The 19,788-nt window shown below is 33.5% G+C and overlaps 1 protein-coding gene across 1 annotated transcript; it reads right to left on the bottom strand.

Annotated features, from left to right (window-relative positions):
- Positions 1-476: 476 nt before the first annotated feature.
- On the bottom strand, positions 477-18,390 carry LOC146997939 (uncharacterized). Its single transcript, XM_085812660.1, has 4 exons — positions 18,233-18,390; positions 13,368-13,558; positions 10,374-10,483; positions 477-961 (listed from the first exon to the last, which is right to left on the bottom strand). The coding sequence occupies exons 1-4, from the start codon at positions 18,347-18,349 to the stop codon at positions 606-608; spliced, it is 774 nt and encodes a 257-aa protein (XP_085668786.1). The 5' UTR covers positions 18,350-18,390; the 3' UTR covers positions 477-605.
- Positions 18,391-19,788: the final 1,398 nt, after the last annotated feature.

Below are 19,788 nucleotides of genomic sequence, written 5' to 3'. Positions count from 1 at the left end.
TTTCTGTGGTAGAATGAGAGGAAAAAATTCAGTCTGCCTCAGAACTGGCATTTTTTATAAGAAATGGATGGTACTAGAACACCTACCACATCATATGAACTCATTTCAGGCGATTTCTGAGCAACCTCAAAATTCAAAGTGTAGCTATGCAAAAACAGACTTTTCATGCGAAGATATAAAAACTACGACGGCCACAGTGTTGAAAGAGATGTCATAAATCACTCAATTTCATATTTTAAAAATGTTTCCAGACTTTTTAATGTAATCTGATATGGAGTCCCCAGTGCAATTCCCAATTTATAAATGAAATACTCAGTCTGAAACCTATTTAATAAATCTGTACATATATAACAAACATAATTCTAATTTCAACAAATATAATTTCAGTTTTAATTTTATGCTTTAAGAATTTTATATCTTGAAGCCCAGGTAATTATTAAATTATTCTCCACTCTGATTAAATAAATATATTTTATTATTTGTATGCTTGTAATCATTTTCTTTAATTACACATATTTCATACATAATAAGCCTCTATCAGAGTTAAATAGTGTAGGTGTAGATATTATGCTTTTACTGCTATATTCTTCAAACAGTTTTTTCTTCTAATTCTTCTTGCAATTATGCAAAAGTCCGAACTTTCTTTTGACCAAGAAAGGCACTTTCGCATTTTGATACCGATATAGCTTCAGTACGTCTTCCTTTGTTGTTTTGGAAATGTTATATATAGAATCATTCTTCTGAAAGTTTTCTTTTCCACGATTATATCTGGAACCTTGATTAGAGGAAGAATTTTCCGAAGATGCCTGGAATCTCTTTCTCTCAACATATTTCAGATCTCCTTTTCCATCTTGAACAGAAGAGATACCATTATTTAAAGGCGTTGCAAAAAGAGGGCTGTTATGAAAATCCTGACTTTTCCTTTTCGCTACATTTTTATATTTTGTATCTTGTCCTGAATCTGTTATGGAAAAAAAAAAAAAAAAAATTGAAAGAACAAAAATAGTACATTTGCTTGCAGTGTATTGAAATACGATTAAGTAAAACAGTAATATTCACTTCAAGTAATTATTAACATTTCACCATTTCCCTCGAGACAGAATGGTCGATTTGAAAAGTATTGTCGAGCATCAGCAGCACACAGTCGTCGGGGTTAAATGTGGGCTGGATCGTAACCGCAAAACAGACTCGTCTGCCGTTCGTAATTTGAACCTATTATATGACATTAAAGGAAAAAGAAATATGCCAATGTGCCTTTTAACAGGTTTTTCTCACAGAAGGAAAAAAAAAAAAAACTAAGCTGTTTGTATATTTTAGAATGATTATAATAAAGGAAAGAAAAATATATAACATTTTTATTAAAACATTTTTATTTAAAGAATTATTTCTCTTCAGTTCATTTAAACTAAATTATTGTCTGACATAGTTAAATATCGTCTGCTTTTAAAACAACTCAAGTAAAACTGATAGAAAGTTGGGCCTTGTGTTCTTTCCATAGATATAAATATTTATTTTATTTATTTTCTATTATTCAACACGCCAGAATGCAGAGAAAATGAAAAGAGTTGAATGATGGCCTAATTAGACACGCTCTCTCCACAACGGGAGTGGTATTAGGATTGTTGTGGTTTACTCTATTTGAAAAAGTCTTTAAAAGAACATCCTACCAATTCAACCCCAGTATAGCCGAGAGATGGCAGCACCTGATTACAGAGTAAAATTTTCTCTTCTAAGATCCTAATAAAGCAAAGGCAGTCAGTTGTCGAACGCTCGGGGATACGCACGTGTGTAGCTTGGAATGTTGTTAAGTTTGAAATTTTTGCATCTAATTTGATCTTCATAATTAATTATCGGCGATTCCTAAGAGGATCATACAAAGATGGAAAAAAGGAAAGAACTTCTGGTCCATTTCAACAGGCATTGCAATAAAACTATTGCTCATGCCTTTAGGGGCTCGTCTTTGTTAAGTTTTCAGATAAGAAACTAGTTAACACAATATAATTTTTTCTCCCTGGTAAAGAGACGTTACTCAACATCCTTGAATGGAATTTTTCTGAATAGACAGCTGGTGAAAGGGGGAAAAGAAACATTTCTGAAGTCAGTTTTCGAGGCAAAATTTGGAGGAAAGAAAAAGAAGCAAATAATTCAATTTTGTAAAACAGTGAAATGGTTTAAGCTATTTCTTGAGAATAAGCAAATTTAACCTTGGAGGAGATGAACAAGACGTATTAAATACGCTGGTGCCTTGCACAACAAATCTGATTCATTCTGCAACAACATTCGTTATGCAGGGGCTAGGTTTCCATAAGTAACTGCGGTAATAATTTTCATCCGTTTCCAAACTCAATCCGAAAGCACGAAGCATCATAAAAACTTCAGAGAATATTAATAACACCGTCAATGCTCGAACATCATAGAATTCATTAAATATAAAAATACTTATACGCAATATCTATAAAATAGAGTCTCACAGTTTTTAGTAACCAATTAGGACAAAATCCTTATGAATTCTAATCAGTACTTTTAACCACTTTCACTTAAGCCTGCCAGCTTTAATAGCGGGCCACTGCGAATGATTTCAACACATCCGAGAAACATTTTTTTGACCTTTAATTTGCTTAATGAATGCACATTAAAGTGTAGTATTTTTCTGAGTATAATCGAAACTTTCCCGAAAAGATTTATTTTCAAGTAACGTACAGTTTTTACATTTTCTTTTCTAGAGTTTTTTGTTTCACCGTAAATGAAGGCTTTCATTTACATGTTCCTAAGCGAACATATTACAAATAACAACTTAGACTGACGTTAGCGGAAAGTTCACTGTAAGCGAGTTGCATATGTCCAGAATTCGATGTATTTTGAGTGCTAAATTTCTGAGACAATGACTTCAAATTTTATTTTGAAATATCAATATGTTTATCTTGATCCATCGTAACATGATTAAAATTAAGGTTATGATATCAAAGGGAAACATACACTCCATTCTGCAACACCTTCTGGACTATTTTGTACTGTTTTAGGTAACTTCAAGTTTCCAAATTATTATGTGGCTTTTCTGTGTACTAAGAGCTGATCACAGCAATAAGAGGTATTACATAAGATTCTTTCATCAAGTACTCACTTATTTCTGAATACAAAATTCTTATTTGTCCTAGATTTTTGAGAAGAAAGTTTATGTCTTCCACTCTTTCATTTATGTAGAATTTTTCCGACAATTTGCCTAGCATGCTATTTATATTGATTTTTCTGGTAATTAACTATATGAAAAGTGTTGGCAATTTAGATCCCAAAGCATGAAAACTAAGATTCGTTTCTTGCTGATAACCCACAAAGTAAGTAGGAAAGAAAGGGTGAAATACGCTGCACCATCTTCCTTGTAGTCCTGATAAAATTATTTGGAGATTTTCAGAAAGGTTCTACAGGTACAACAATTTCCAATAAGATGCAGACATTTTAAACGCAGTTTACAAGTGTGTAAAAAAGCAGCTAAAATTATTTTCTGCAAATGATACTTATTTTCTTCCCAACTCAGATATGTGTCTGGATGCTTAGAGCTATTTGTTCAAAAGAAAAGATTCTGCCACACCTGCTGATGCATCCGTTTGTTTCCGGCAATAATGCCATTCAAAGAGGTTTTATGTGATTGCATGTCATAACAGAACTACGTTCAACTGAATTTATTAACATGTTGACACTTACATATTTTCCATCATAAGGGTTAATTTTTAAGGCAAAATATCTTATTCAGTATTTTTAAAGTACATTCTTCCGGATCCTATTATTATTTCACAACAGATTCAGGTATTTTAGATTTCATAACAGAATTAAGGTAAAATTATGGGGGACACCAGCGATGTACCACGGGCCAACTGGTAGTGCCTTTCCGTACTAACTCTTAAAAAAAAAAAAAAAAAAAAAAAAAAAAAAAGATAATAAAACAAATCTGAAAGGTTTCAGATTTCACATTATGCCCAAAGGGGCTTTTTTTTAACATTTTCTGTGTTACCTCTATTTATTGAATAGCATGTTCTTCGCACTTAAGCCACACAAATTCAACAGCAATATCACAAAATAGTATATAAAACAGCCAGGGGCGTAGCTAGAGGGGGGCATCTGTCCCCGGGCGCAGAAACCAAGGGGCGCCAAACTGATGTTACGACATTTTAGAATTACATATTTTCCATCTTTGGCAAGCAGTTGTTGAATCTTCAGTAATCTTCAGTTGTGTCACGAAATCTTCAGTTGTCTCTGGGCGCTGAAATCCCTAGCTACGACTCTGAAAACAGCATATGTGTTTAGGATTTCCGATAGATGGTCTCGCGCGCTGGACATAATTTTTCCCCCCGTGCAGTGTTGCCATTGCTCGCTTTGAAATCGTTGAGTTTGTTAATCAAGTGTTACAAAATATGAAATCAATAATAAAGCAAATTTCAAATTCTAAATTCGGGCTTCTAGATGCCCATATTTAGTTTAAGGTTACATTATTTAAAATTTGATGGCTCTGGGTGCCGTTGTTTTATCACAATGCGAGAAACATACATACATTAATGCAGATTATTCATTATTTAATTTCTTTAAATATAAGACAGGGGGATAATATTTGGCAACAACACTTTGAAAAGTAAAACGGACATTTAAAGTTTTTAACGCAAAATGCCAAAACGAAATTAATAGCCCTTCTGGGCTAACCCCCTTTGGGCTTTAAAAAAAAAAAAAAAAAAAAAAAAAAAAGAGAGAGAGATTTATAAAAATTTACAAAGAATGGCTGAGGAAATAGGCAACGGAAGATTTCCAAATTATCTCAGAATTTACTTATTATGGTACATCGTGCAATACCACCCTACGCCCTGCATCCAGTATTTATTAAAAACTAGCTACCCGCTCCGGCTTCGCACGGGTATAAAATATTAATGGATATTTTAACAATGAATCGCAGTTCATAATCTTTTTCTGAACTTACATACCTCACCTTAAATTACGATTTTTGAAAATAATTTCCCTAATATTAAATTGATTTAACTCTAAATTTTGACCAAGATCTTAATAGAAAATTCCAATCCATAAATTATGGTTTTATTTAATCTAATCTTATCTAACCTTATGTACTTATAATTACTATAAGTGCGATTTAAAAATTAACCTTAGAATAGAATATCATTTATATTTTAAAACTACTATCATGCAATTATTTATCTTATAATTACTGATACGTTGTCGCGCTGAAAGCTAGAGAGCTCCGATAATAAACGCGTTCGATCGCTGCTAAATTCAAAGTGCTATAAGGAGAACCGCGGCCTCCGACGCGCTATTTTTAGGCACGCTCCCGCCGCCCCGGCCGGCCGGTACCGCCGCAAACGCTACGTCCCGCAATTTTTAAATCTGTAGACCTTTTCAGTGTGTACAATACTTAGTACATTATTTTGATAAATCTCGTAGGGTTCAGCCTGCGTTTGCAATGTAAGCGGAAAAAATGCAATTATTTACGACATCGCATTAGAAACCTAAAAAATAACAGTATTTCTCCACTATTTAATAGATGTTATTATACATATAAACCTTTCTCTTCAATCACTCTATCTATTAAAAAACAAAAACCGCATCAAAATCCGTTGCGTAGTTTTAAAGATTTAAGCATACATAGGGATTATAGGGACAGAGAAAGCGACTTTGTTTTATACTATGTAGTGATAATGATTTAGGACATAAAAGAGATTACAGTGTAGTCTCAATGCAATTTGAAATTCACAACTTAAATTGAACAATCTGCTTTAGTGTAACAAAAATAACAGATAAACATAATTAGTATACAGATAAACATAATAAGACGATTATAATAAGTACTGGGAGCACAATGAATATAATAATATAATGAACTGTAATAATCACACTAAAGAGGAAGGTTTCAATGGGGTTATTTCCATAACAGGTTTACAATAAAAACGAAGGCCCATTTTTAAATAACAGGCATTGAATATTATGTAGGAATATAGCTGTGAAATCCACTCAGTTTCGAATTTTAGAGAATTTAGTATAATCATGTATTATGAATATCAATACATGATTATACTAAATTCCCTAAAATGCGAAATCAATTTTGAATAACCATAAGGAGCTGCCAGCGGACAACTATAACAACCAAAGTTCAAAGTAAAACTGTTTATTTACCCGTCGACCTGGTATTTACACAAAATCAGTGCTTAAAGTAGAACTCCACTAGCATGCGGAACACAAGTTCAAATTGTATAGAGTGCAAAGTACATGCTTAAGTAAAACTTTTCTCACCCTTGACTAAATGTTCGTAAAGTAACTGCGGCTAACAAGAGCTTAAGCTGATAGTCAAACCGCAATAGCAGAAAAACCGAAGAAGAGTGACTGTCAAACTCTCTCTGTTGAATTTTAGACCTTAAAAGCTCACTTTTACATTAAATTACTGCCTGGTGAAAGCTGAGGAAAGTAGACCTTATAGAAAAGGCAACATAATAACTGGGTAAACTCAAATAAAAACTTATACGGTCTTTTTAATCACGAAATCTAACCCGTAGCATTCGGATACAACCATAAAAAAAAAATTAAAAAGAACCTAAGAAAACTGCCTTTAATACCTTGAGTAACAATGATACGAATAATTGGAAAATAAAACATTCTTTTAATATCAATATCACTATGTACTCGAAAGGAAAACAAAGAATTAAGAATAATACTTTACTGATATTTTTTCAATGTATCATCTACAAAAAGGTCTGGTCAGTAATTTTAAATCCAATGTAAATTTAATTTAGCTTTATTTATTTCTAGCCCAAAGGGTGTTAGGCCGGAAACGGTACTAATTTCGTTTTCGCATTTTGCGTTGAAAACTTTAAATGTCCGTTTCATTTTTCAGACTATTACAACCAAATATCATTGCCATGTCTTATATTTAAAGAAATTAAAAAAAAATTAAGACTCTGCAAAAATTTATGTATGTTTCTCGCATTGTGATAAAACAACGGCATATAGAGCCATCAAATTTTGAATAACGTAATCCTCCAGCGAATATGGGCCGAATATCGATTTCATACTTTGTAATACTTTAGCGAATTTTTAATTAACAAAGTCAACGATTTAAAGCCAGCAATGGCAACACTGAACGATTTTTTTTTTTTTTTTTTAAATCTCTAGCGCGCGAGACTGTGTATCGAAAATTCTAAATATAAGGTCATTTTAAAATTATTCTGCAATATTGCTGTTGAATTGAATTTTATGGTTTAAGTACGAAGAACATGATATTTAATAAATAAAAGCAACCCATAAAACGTTAAAAACCGCCCCTTTGGGCGTAATGTAAAATCCGAAAGCTTTCAGATTTTTAGACCAAAGGGACTTTTGTCCCTGAAAGACTATTAATTTCGTTTTGCGATTTTGCGGTGAATCACTATAAATGTCCGTTTCACTTTTCAAACTGTTGCCACCCAATGTTAGAGTCCTGCATTATATTTGAAGAAATTAAATAATGAAAAATCTGCATAAATGTATGTCTATTTCTCACATTGTGATAAAACAAGGGTACATAGAGCCATCGAATTTTGAAAGACGTAATTATCTTACTTTATATGAGCATGTGGAAGACCAAATTTGGAATTTGTTTTATTATCGATTTCCTATTTTGTAAAACTTTAACGAATTTTCAATTAACAAACTCAAGGATTTCAATGCGAGCAATGGCAACAGTCTGCGGAGGGGGGGGGAAGAAAAAAACCTTTTTACGAGTATCTCCAAAACGCGGAACTGTCTGTGTATCGGAAATTCTAAAGATGGGCTCATTTTAAAACTATTTTGCGACATTACTATTGAACTGAATTTTATGGTTTAAGTGCAAAGAACATGATATTTATTAAATAAAGGTAATACACAAAACGTTAAAAAGCACCCCTTTAGACGTAATTTAAAATCTGAAACCTTTCAGATTTTTTTAAATTAATTTATTTTTATTTATGTATTTTTGGTATTGGGAGATTCAATAAATAGTAGATAATTTAGATTCAATAATAGTAGTAAATAATTCAATAGATTCGAATGCAACAGGTTAATTATGTTTCGATATAACTTCCTTGAAACCCAACTAGCATTATAATTAGTGCATTCTATTAATATTAATATTAATTAAATGCGTTCTATTAATATTAATATTAATTATTATTTCTATTAATATTAATTAAATGTAATGTACACTGGTTATCATAAATTAAGGGAAAATCACAAAAATAGCGATAACTCCCTCAAAAATAAACCAAACGTGTAAAATTTGAATATGTTGCCAAGTAAGAGTAGCTGAGTAAAACTGCGATATGCAAATTAGTGGCGCTGCTTTCGGAATACGTCATCTGCGAGGAGCATAAAAGTCTATGTTTGAGAGCAAGCCCACATATTTCACTGTGACAGTAACATCAGAAATCTGAGGTAGCCAATTCGTAAGAATGACCTCCAGGCATCATTTGCCTGCAGATCTGCGATGGAGAGCCATTGGGAGACTAGAGGCAGGATAAAGTCAAACAGAAGTGGCCAGATGGGTAAATGTGAGTCCTTCTGTGGTTCATAGACTTTGGAGGCAATTTCAAACCACAGATTCGGCATCTAGGAGGTTCAGCCAAGGACGGCCAACTGCTACGACGAGTGCCGATGATTGATATTTGACATTATGTGCACGTAGGAATAGAACCGCTACTTCGACTCTTCTTAGATCCTCCTTTACTGCAGCCACCGGAAGGTTCGTGTCAACGTCAACTGTGCGTAGAAGGCTTCACGAAGATGGTCTGTATGCGAGGCGACCAGCCATTTGTGTGCCGCTCACGTCACGCCATAGGAGGGACCGTTTTCATTGGGCACGACAACATGTCAACTGGACGACTGATCAATGAAGGGCGGTTCTCTTTACGGATGACCCCAGGTTTAGTCTAGAAAGCAATAGTAGGCGTTATTTGATATGAAGAGAACCTAGAACCCGTCATCATCCGTCAAACATCTGTGAAAGAGATGCATACGGAAGAGGCAGTGTCTGTGTTTGGGGTGGCATCTCTTTGGGTGGACGCACAGACCCCCATGTCTTTCCAAGGGTAACTGTGAATACTCAGATTTATAGAGATGACATCCTTGATGTTTATGTGCGCCCATATACCGGAGCAATAGGTGATGCTTTCCTGTTACAGGACGACAACGCAAGACCACACAGGGCTCGCATCCTAGATGATTATCTTCAACAGGAAACAATTATGCGCATGGAGTGGCCAGCCCGATCTCCGGACTTGAATCCTATCAAGCACGTTTGGGATGCTTTAGGGAGGGTCGAGCTGCTCACAATCCGCCCTTGTCGGGCTTACTATGGAACTGATAGACCGCATAATTGAAAGCATCACTCATCGCTGTATGTGCTGTATTGCTTCTAGAGGCGATCATATTCCATATTGAAGTTACTTTTCTTATAGCAAACTGACACCTTCGATTTGTTCATTTTATACATGTGCTAATTTCTATACTACCACATCTGTCTGGTAATTTCTTTTTATGTTATTTGATACCTTACTGTGTGTTTTATATTGTGGGTAAGTTTCATCAAATTTTACATGTAACTTTTCCAGTAATCGTGATTTTTGTGATTTTTTCTTAATTTATGATAACCAGTGTAATTAAGAGTAGAAAACCAAAGCAATTTAGAAACTCTTGCCTATTGAAAACTTCCCCCCACACGAATTATACATGCAAACCTAAAATAAACTTTTTTGGAATTATATATTTTTCATGGTTTTAGATATGTGCACTTAATTTACATATGCTCTTAGAATTTAAATGATATTGCAAATTAGTTCGCAGCAATAATTAATTTTTTATTTTTGCAATTAAAACTTCTTACTAAAATTTTAAATTTATATTAGCTTTATACGAATAGAGAACATTTCTTATATATATATATATACTTTTAATGCGGCCGATTGCAACCAAAATGGAAGGTGCAGAACTACATGTTATAGCAGTCCTATATACAAAATTTCAAAGTTCTGAGGCTACTCGTTTTTGAGTTATGCGAGATACATACATACATACGTACAAACGCCACGAAAAAAAATCTCTTCTGAATCCAATTTAAATCGGTTTTATAATTCGTTTGGGTAAAAAGAGTCCTTTTTCCTGTCCTTACGTACAGATTTCACGCAAAAACATTATTAAATTGCATTCGATAGCAGTCAAAATGGATATTTTCTTTGAAATATGGTACCCGGAATTTTTAGTGATTAGAACACTTCCTTTACTTCGTACAAGGAAGCGAAACAGTAGAAAATCAGTGTGAACTTTCTTCCTAAATCTAGTAACAAATCTTGAGATGTGACAAAACATGATTTTACCTGAAATATTTCTGTAATGTGAACTAAGACTCTGCTTATCTACGTGACTTGACTTTGCTTCCGAAGAGGTGAGATGTAGCTTTCTGTTTTGACATACAACTTCATTTAATCTGAAAGATATATTACATAGAAATCTTGACCAATTTCCGTCTGTCAAAATAAAGGAAAATGACTAGCACAATTGAAGCTAAACACACTTGATTCCTTAGGATTTTATTAAACTAAGCTGTTTTTATTTATTATATATAATTATAAGTAAAAGAGCAGTTTCAATATTTAAATTATTCAGAAATATTTCACAATATATATCTGTGTGCCCACCAGCGGCCGAGCGGTAAAGTCGCTGAACACTGGTAGTTCGGTCCGAGGTTCGAACCCCGCGAACGGGCTGGCTGCATGGGCGGTTTCGTGGTTTTTCCCATGTGTAACGTGTATACGAGCCAGTTTCCCTCAGAAAGTCCTCCACGAAGGCATCCCTCCCCTTAGGCAGATAGCCCTGGAGGCTTTGCCATAATCACACACACAATATATATCTTAAAGTATAGGTAGGATATCATCCACAAAGCACAATTTCGATTGGTTATTGCTTTCTGATAACAGTTTTTCATTCATTGCTTTGGATACTGGACTTCTGACTGTTTTCTCTTGAAAATATGAGATTTATTGCTTATTTCATTGTAATTTTTTTATAACACACTTTTATTAAAATTTCTGTTTTTTTTTGCTATTGTTTGTTTTTTTGTAGTTGTTCTGCAGAGTAAAATTCTGTGCAGTTTTTAAATTTAATTTTTGGCATTTTTCCTTTAGGGATTTTTCTGGTACATTTAAAAGCCAGACGAGGGCTGGTCGCGTAGCAGCTAGTTTGAAATTTATTATCATTAAACGCTGGCATACATTGCGCATTCTTTTTTCCAGGTGAAATACTCAACATAAAATTAATATTCATTTATAATAAATTATTATAAATTATATTCATTTATAATAAAATTGGGTGCAGTGTCTGGAAATCTCATAGGATCACCAATGAGCGAGCGGAGTCTCTAATACTGATGATAAATAAAGTTTCTAAATGCCTGATGATCTACACTGACTACCAATGAGTATTTGGACACCTATGCAAATGACGATATCTGCGGTTCCAAGGTACGTCACGGACTCCGCCGGTATATATCGTGTAGGAAACAGCATCGGCTTTAGTCGCATGCAAGATGCCTCGCAGTTCGGAGCTCTCTGATTTCGAGAAAGGTATAATTATCGGGTATCACAAATGTGACCGATCCTTAAGGGACAAATCTAGCAATCTGAAGTACCCAAAATCGACAGTGGCCTGTGTGATTAAGAAGTGGAAGGTGAGCGGTGATTGTCGGAATGTGCCCCGAGTCGGCAGACCAACGAAACTGGGAGATAGAGACCGAAGAGTGCTGTCCAGAGAAATTCGGAAGAACCGAACCCAACCGATGGCCCTCATCCGCGAGTTTCAACAAGCATCCGGGAGTATTGTTTCAATGAATACTATCCGTAAGGAAGCACATCTGCTTGGTTTTCATGGTCGTGCTGCTGCCCATAAGCCTTTGATCACAAAGTCCAATCGCGCTTCTCGGTTAATGTGGTGCAAAGCACATCGAAATTTGACCGCAGATCAGTGGAAACGGGTACTTTGGAGTGACGAATCAAGGTTCACCCTTTACCGTTCGGATGGCAGGGTCTGGGTTTGACATCTACCTGGAGAACTTCTCCTGCCAGAATGCATTGTGCCAACAGTCAAGTTCGGCAGAGGTGGAATTGTGGTCTGGGGATGTTTCTCCTGGTATCGGCTGGGACCCTTGGTCCCCATTCATGGTAAGCTCAACTCCGATGCCTACTGCACTATTTTGGATGACAATGTGCTTCCTACGTTGTGGCAGTTTTGCGGGTTGGACCCCTGTTACTTTCAGGACGAAAATGCCTGTTGTCATGTTTCGACGTTAACCAAGCCTTGGTATGGTGCCAATGGAGTTCATCGAATGAACCTGAACCCTATCGAGAACCTCTGGGACGAGTTGCATCGCCGAATTCAGGGGTGCACTACCCGTGCAAAATTGGTGAAGGAACTTCTATGTCTTCTCCAAGCCGAGTGGAAGAAAATACCACTAGCTGTCATACAAAGACTTGTGGAAAGTATGCCCCGGAGGGTCCACGCTGTAATTACCTCTCGTGGAGGCTCTACCAACTATTGATTTTGAATAAAGTTAGTTTTTCTTTTCTATCACAGGTGTCCAAATACTTATTGGTAGTCAGTGTATACTCGAATCCTGGCGAACGGGCTTGCTGTATAGGATTTCGTAATTTCTCTCTGTGTAACGTAGATACGAGCTAGTTTTCCTTAAAATTCCTCCAGGAAGGCATCCCTCCGCACAGGCGGATATTTTTATTTTTTACTTATTAAATGAAGGAAGGCTTACTCTCAGGCTAGTCTGTACCCTAGACAAAGAACTAGGTTGGATCATTCTTTATTAATTTAATTATATTTATTTCCCATTTTCAAATCTTTAATTTTAATTTACCAAATTTTAAATTTGAAAACTTATTTCACATGTAAGATTTTAAAATGAATTCTTAAAAAAATGTTTAACTTTCAAGCCTCCAAAATCGTTTGAATTTAGTTAATTATAGTTTTTACTATTACACATCCTATTTACATGATTTATTCTAATTTATTATCGCAGAATACTAAACAATTATTATTGCTGACGTTGCATTTTCACTAGGAAATACTTCGTTTTTATTTGTAAATAGAAGGATTCCAGAATATAATAGTATTTACATAGAAATTCGCATTATTAAAATGAATATTTAGCAAAGTAATTTGAAGAAATTAATAGTTTTATTGAATATTCTGAATTTAGAATAAAATGTCAGAAATAACGCAATTAATTTAACACATATCAAAAGTTAGATCAGTAAATTTTACTTAGAAGTTGTTGCTACTAAAAATACTACATAAACGATACTCACTTCTGATGTGCCTGCTGGAGTAGATCATCTTTACTTTCAATTTCTGCTTTTGCAGTTTTGTATAAAGAGCACAAATTCTTTTTTAAAACATAAATTATCTGCGTTAATTCAGATATTTTGGCATCTTTTTCTAGATTAGATACGTTCAGTTTTTCAGCTTCTTTAAGAAGATTCTGGTATTGTGCTTCTCGCTGCGAAAAGATTATTTATTTAGTTTTTCTCTAAAATATAAACAGAATCTTACAAATATTATAAAGGTAATTCGGAAAACGTAGAAGCAAAAGATAAACAACATTTATAAATATTATTATAGTAATTTACAAAATAATAAATGTATATAGTATAGTAATTTACCAAATAATTTTGGAAATTTTGTTATAATATTTAGAAATTATCGGTGTCTGAATCTGATCAGAATGAATTTTTTAAGTTTTTGGTATTGTAGAAAACAACATAGAAGAAAATTAAATTAGGGCATGAGATTTAAAATATTTATTTTAAATAAATTTATTTCTGAATTTTCTTTAATCAGAAAACAATTAAATTATATGTTATTCAACTACCCAATAAAATACAGTTTTCAATTAAAAAATAAATGAGAGGGCAAACATTTTGATTTTTGTTGATATAAATTTCGAAAAACCAGTTTTTATCTATGGTCACTTACGCCTCACAAATATAATCTAAAATTTTGTTTATAGACTTCTCTTTTTATTTCAACAACAAATTAGGTTTTATTTATAAACGAATAGTCCGAAGTATTAAAATAAAAATCCCTGTCAGAAGGTGTATGAAGATCTTATTAACATGTTAAAATTTGAGGGTGTTGTAGAGTTCAAGCAAAAGACAAATCATTTTCGCTCAACCTCATACGCAAAAAAAAATGGCCTCAAACACCTCTGGAATAAATATGCTGAGTGTGCACTTTCGCACACTCGAAATGAATATTGCAGAGAACTGTACGAGTCACCCGCCCTAAAAGAAAAAAAAAAAAAAAACCCGAAGCGCTATCTGCCATTTAATTATGCTGACAGAGCATCTCGAAAGAACTTTTTTCTTTTTTTTTTTCCTCCCTGAATAAGTGGAGTGATAATTTCCAGTAAAGTTCAAACTATCCTACACCCATTCTGATGAAGTTTTTGTAACTTTGGATATCCTCCCCCCGAAGTTCATTTAAAAGTTGATTTAATGCTCCCAATTGATCAGGGCGAGCTTATACAGTCATGTAATTAATTCCCTTTTCTTCTTCATTTTGTCGCCTAGAACAGAAATTAATTCGTTGGAAACTTCAAGAATTGCAACTGGCACTTCGATACCCATTTTGCAAACAAACGGAGGCGAGTTGTCAGTCTGGCTCTGATTGGTCTAAACATGGAGGTAGGAAAGGGAGGAGGGGCCATTCCGCGCTAGAAGTGAAGCACTGCTTTGAAGCTTGGGTCACCAGACGGGGTATTCTTTGTTTACATTCAGAAGCTCGCTTGACAAGATTCTGATAGTATTTCGACACACGACAGTTCCACAGAAATCGAAAAAGGGACACTCTCGCATGAAAGAAACATTCATAGTGTAATGGATAATAGCGATTTGTATAGTTTACTGACATTTACGCAAAAATCACATCTTGGTTATTTTTCGATAACTAACAACAGCGATTTTGATTATGAATTTGTTTTATAAAATTCTAAGCAGTTGCACTACAAAAATATAGATTTTAAGAAAATTGCTAAAAAAGATCTGCCAAAATTTATTTTCTAGAAGATTTGAAAAGTTTGAAACTTGATGGCTAAATGTAAATATAAAATTATGTATGTTAAAATATTTGTAATTAGGCACATAGGTCAGATTAAGTTTTTATTAAATAGAGTAACGCATGCAAGGGCTATCTGCCTAAAGAGAGAGATGCTATCGTGGAGGAATTTTGAAGAAAAACTGACCTTTGAGTGGGTATTAAAAATAATACTTATAATTTTCATTCAAATTATATACATATATATTTTATGTAAAACTTTCGGGTGTATGCTAAATTAGTGTAAATTACTTTACACGAAAAATATAGTGAATGCACAGAAATTAAAGATTTGCACATGCCGGAAATGATAAATAGGAAATATGTATGGGTATTTATGCATGTGCTTGCAAAAAGCATGTATCTGCCTTTGACAAAATACTTAAATATTCATTAAATTATTATAAATGTATTTGAAATGAAGAATTCATTTACTTATAAACAACTGTGAAAGTACTGTGAAGAAATCTAATGATTAAATGTATCTAATTTATAATGATTATAAATGTTATCTAAATATATAATAACCTTAATATTGAATTGTAAACATAAATTGAAATCCTGTTGACAAATACGTTATAAAACTATTTAAGCAAGAATTGTTCGTATTGGAAAGCAATCTGTTAAAAGGTATTGTAAAGCAAATGCTATGAGATGCGCACTTAAGAACGTAATAAAGAGTTTTGGAATATGTATTGTTGAAATGAAGGGTAAAAAAAAAAAAAAAAAAAAAAAAATCTGATAAGTATAATTAAAAGAATTATTCCCTTTACATTTTATAATAACTCAGTTACAAGTTTTAAATAATACTTAAAAAAAAAAAAAAAAAAAAAAACTTATCTTATTCCCTTTCAGAAATGTTCAGAGAAAGTCAAATACTATTTAATACCTATTTAATTATTAGGAATTAGCGAAATACTTATTTAAAGTATTTCGCTAATTCCTAATAATTCTCTAATTTAAAATGAACCGAATAGAGCATTAATTATAAATTGACTTACATTTTTCGATTTAAAAGATGCCTCAGAAGCCAAAAAATCATGTCATATTTAAGAAAGTATTTTAGGAAGAAGCTCTATAAATAGAAAAGAAATAATGCATAATTTTAATATTAATAATACAATAAACTTTGATCTTAATTTTTGTACCTTAACCGAATAAAATCGAATTACCTTAATTTTTTTTTCTAATGTAATTAACGAAAACTTGTGAAAATATTTCATTCAAATTAAACCATTCTGAGAAAAATGTCCTGTGAAGAGTATAGCATTTAATTCCGTTCAGAATGAAATGTTGTTTAAAAATATGTTGTTTTCACATACTTAGGACTCTGAAGTGTTGTAGAAAAAGAAAATATATACATTTATATGTATATTTGCGACGTAATTACAAAATATTTACACCCGAACGCGTCAAATCCCATAGAACTCAATGGTAAATGACCCAATGTTTTGGTCACCACGTAGGGATCGCCGGTGCTTCAGAGCAGGGTACGGAGAAACTTGTTTAGGGCGACTCCATCTTACTTCCTACCTCCATGGGTCTAAACTATGTGTCTTCAACCTTTCACGCCCGAGGGCCTCATCAATAAATTCATAAAGATCCGCGGGCCACATGTCCGTCCAAAAAAAAAAAATAGTGTGGTCAGAAAATTTATATAGAAAAGGAAGGTTTGTTTTACAAGACTACAATTGATTCTAAGCGAAGAGGTAGTATTACTGATTTATATGTACATTGGTTCCAAAAAGTTAAATCTAAATCGAATTAAAATGTTTTGCAACATTTTTTTAACTATGAAAAGAAAGTAAAGATGATTGTACAGAACGATGTTACAAAATACAATTACAATAAAAAAAAAAAAAAAAAAAAAAAAAAAAAAAGAAGAAGAAGAAGAAGAAGAAGAAGAAGAAACTTACAATTACTGGCGGGAGATGGTAATTACTTTAGTTTTAATCTGTGTTGTTGCAATTCGTAAAGTTTCCTCCAAATGTCTGTCAGCCGTGTTCTTGTTTTCGATTCTAGGATTTTCATTTTACAAAAATCTGTTCACATATGTAGGTACTACCAAACTTCACTAGCAGAAAAACGAAGATTTTAATTTACAAAAGCTTAATCAGACCCATTTTTACATACTCTGCTGAGACCTGGTCAATGACAGAAAAAGCTAAAAATATCATTTCTGTCTTTGAGATAAAAATTTTTGAGAAGTATTTTTGGTGGCATAAAATGTAACAATATCTGGAGAAGAAGAACTTACTCTGAACTCTATAAATCTTGTAAAGAAACAGATATAGTAAAATATATAAGGATTCAGAGAATTAAATAGGCAGGACACCTGTGCAGAATGGATGAAAATCGGGTAACTAAAAAGATCTTCTCGGCCAGACCATTCGGCCCCCGAAAAAGAGGAAGACCTAAACTTAGGTGGCTCGACTGTTTGGAAACAGACTTAAGAATTTTAAAAATAACCAATTGGGTGTCCATGGCCAGGGATAGAAGAGCTTGGAATTCGATTCTGAGGACGGCAAGGGCCCATCCTGGGCTGTCTGGCCATTAAAGAAGAAGAGGAAGACCCTATTCTACCAAACTCTTTCCTAGCAAATTAAATATATGTATATATTTATATATTTTCCGGCGGCGGCCACTAGCCGTTAGGGGCGTTGGCCACTACTAAGGCCGGAAACAGTGGTCACTTTATTATAGAGGCTCTTAATAGGTGGGCCAACATTGCGTCTTATGAAGGGATAGACAATTTACATCCAGGCCTTCTTCGGGATTCAAATCCGGGCCCTTCAATTCAGCAGTCAGAATCATTAACCACTTTACTGTCTGGGCGGTTAGCAGATTAAATATCAATATAAATAAAAGCTAATCAATCAAACGTAAATGAGACAAAATTTGCCCATTGTGGAAAAATAGTTTTCTTACTAAACCTACATAGAATATAAAAATGATAACAATAAAAATTAACATTTAAAAAATACATAATATCAGCATACAAAGGAAAAAAAATAAAGTCGGTAATCTTAAAAATACATAACTGAAATATCTAAAAACTACAATATTTAAAAAGATATACCATTTCCTCTTCTTCTTTTCCTATTTTTTCTATTAATTCAAGCTCTTTAATCAATTCATCTTGGTCCATATCATCTCCTTCCGAAGAAACAGTAGAATCAATGATTTCGGGATTCATAACTCCAAGGAAATCATCGTCGTAATAAACTAATTCATAACTCTCAGGAATCATAGATAACACTAAGGAAATGAATAGATGTTATTTAAAGGAAAACAATAATTTTATATTGAAGAATTTCTATCAATATATATATATATATATTCATGCGGAGTAAAAATAGTTTACTAACTCTGTTTGAAAGTTTAAGACTCTACATACCAACTGAAATTTGTAGGTCACGCACCAGGTCACCCATTTAAGGTTTTTGTTATTCAGAAATGCATTTTCCCAGCAGGTTTGATCGTATATATGACAATTTAAAATATGTTGGTAATGTAAGTCGCCAGTAGCCAATGAAACTGCGTATTGGAATTAAATTCCCAATGAGGTATGACGGACTCTGAATCAATGTTTTATTAATTTAGAAATAAAGTATGACTGAATTCTTTGGCATTTTTATTTTAACAACTTAAATTTTGATGGCACATTTCTTTGAAGTGAGGTGCATTAACATTTCGAACACATCGCACGCACTTTTACCTCATTTTTAGTAGTAAAATAACTTTTATCAAGTTGTTTTATCAAGTGTCTGTGTGCATTCAGTCTATTACGACCCCATACGTACGGGTTCGTAATACACTGAATGCACACAGAATTTTACCTTTAACTGGACAACAGTATTTTAAGTGGAATTAAAATGTTTGAATTATCGAAGAATTTGTTTTTTGTAGTTCCTTAGTTGCTTACGCATTAAAAATTGCCTGTGTTGGCAAAGGGCCCATTTTCAAGGCATAAACACATGAAAATCCTGAAAAGTGGAAAACGCATTACTTCCTTGTACGAAGTAAAAAGGAAGTATAGTAATTGCGATAAGTTTCAGGCAGCATATTTCAACGAAAATATGCATTTTGACCGCTATCCAATGAAATTTAACGATGTTTTTGCGTGATATTTGTTTACGTAAGGGCCCCCCCCAAAAAAATATAAAATTGCTTTAAAATGAATTCCGAAGATTATTTTTCGTGGCGTCTGTACGTACGTACGTATCTCGCATAACTCAAAAACGAGTAGCCTCAGAACGTTGAAATTTTGTATATACGACTGCTATAACATGTAAATGTGCACCTCGTATTTTGGTTACAATCGGCCGCACCAAACGTATATATATATATATATCCACTCTGTTACCCGGCTCAGTGATCTCAGTTTCTTTTTTCTTATATTTGTAAATTGTACATTTTTTCCTTTAAAAATGATTATGTTGTTCTTATCTTCCGGTTAAGGTTTTTATGCCTTTAGTAAATCTGTATGCAATATTTTGAGAATTATCAACAATTTTAAAGTTGTTTAAGTTCCGCTAAGCCTAATAATTTTTTTTTTGATGGCGGCCATTGCTTGTTTACATTTGAAACAGCAGGATAGGGGATTTGTTGCCAATCTAGAGAAACTTAGCCTCG

Source organism: Stegodyphus dumicola, chromosome 3 (assembly GCF_044657685.1).
Source record: "Stegodyphus dumicola isolate Sdum_Otavi_A_Nest chromosome 3, ASM4465768v1".
Classification (NCBI taxonomy): domain Eukaryota; kingdom Metazoa; phylum Arthropoda; class Arachnida; order Araneae; family Eresidae; genus Stegodyphus; species Stegodyphus dumicola.
Note: the sequence above shows the minus strand (reverse complement) of the source record. Positions and strands in the feature narration are given on the sequence as shown.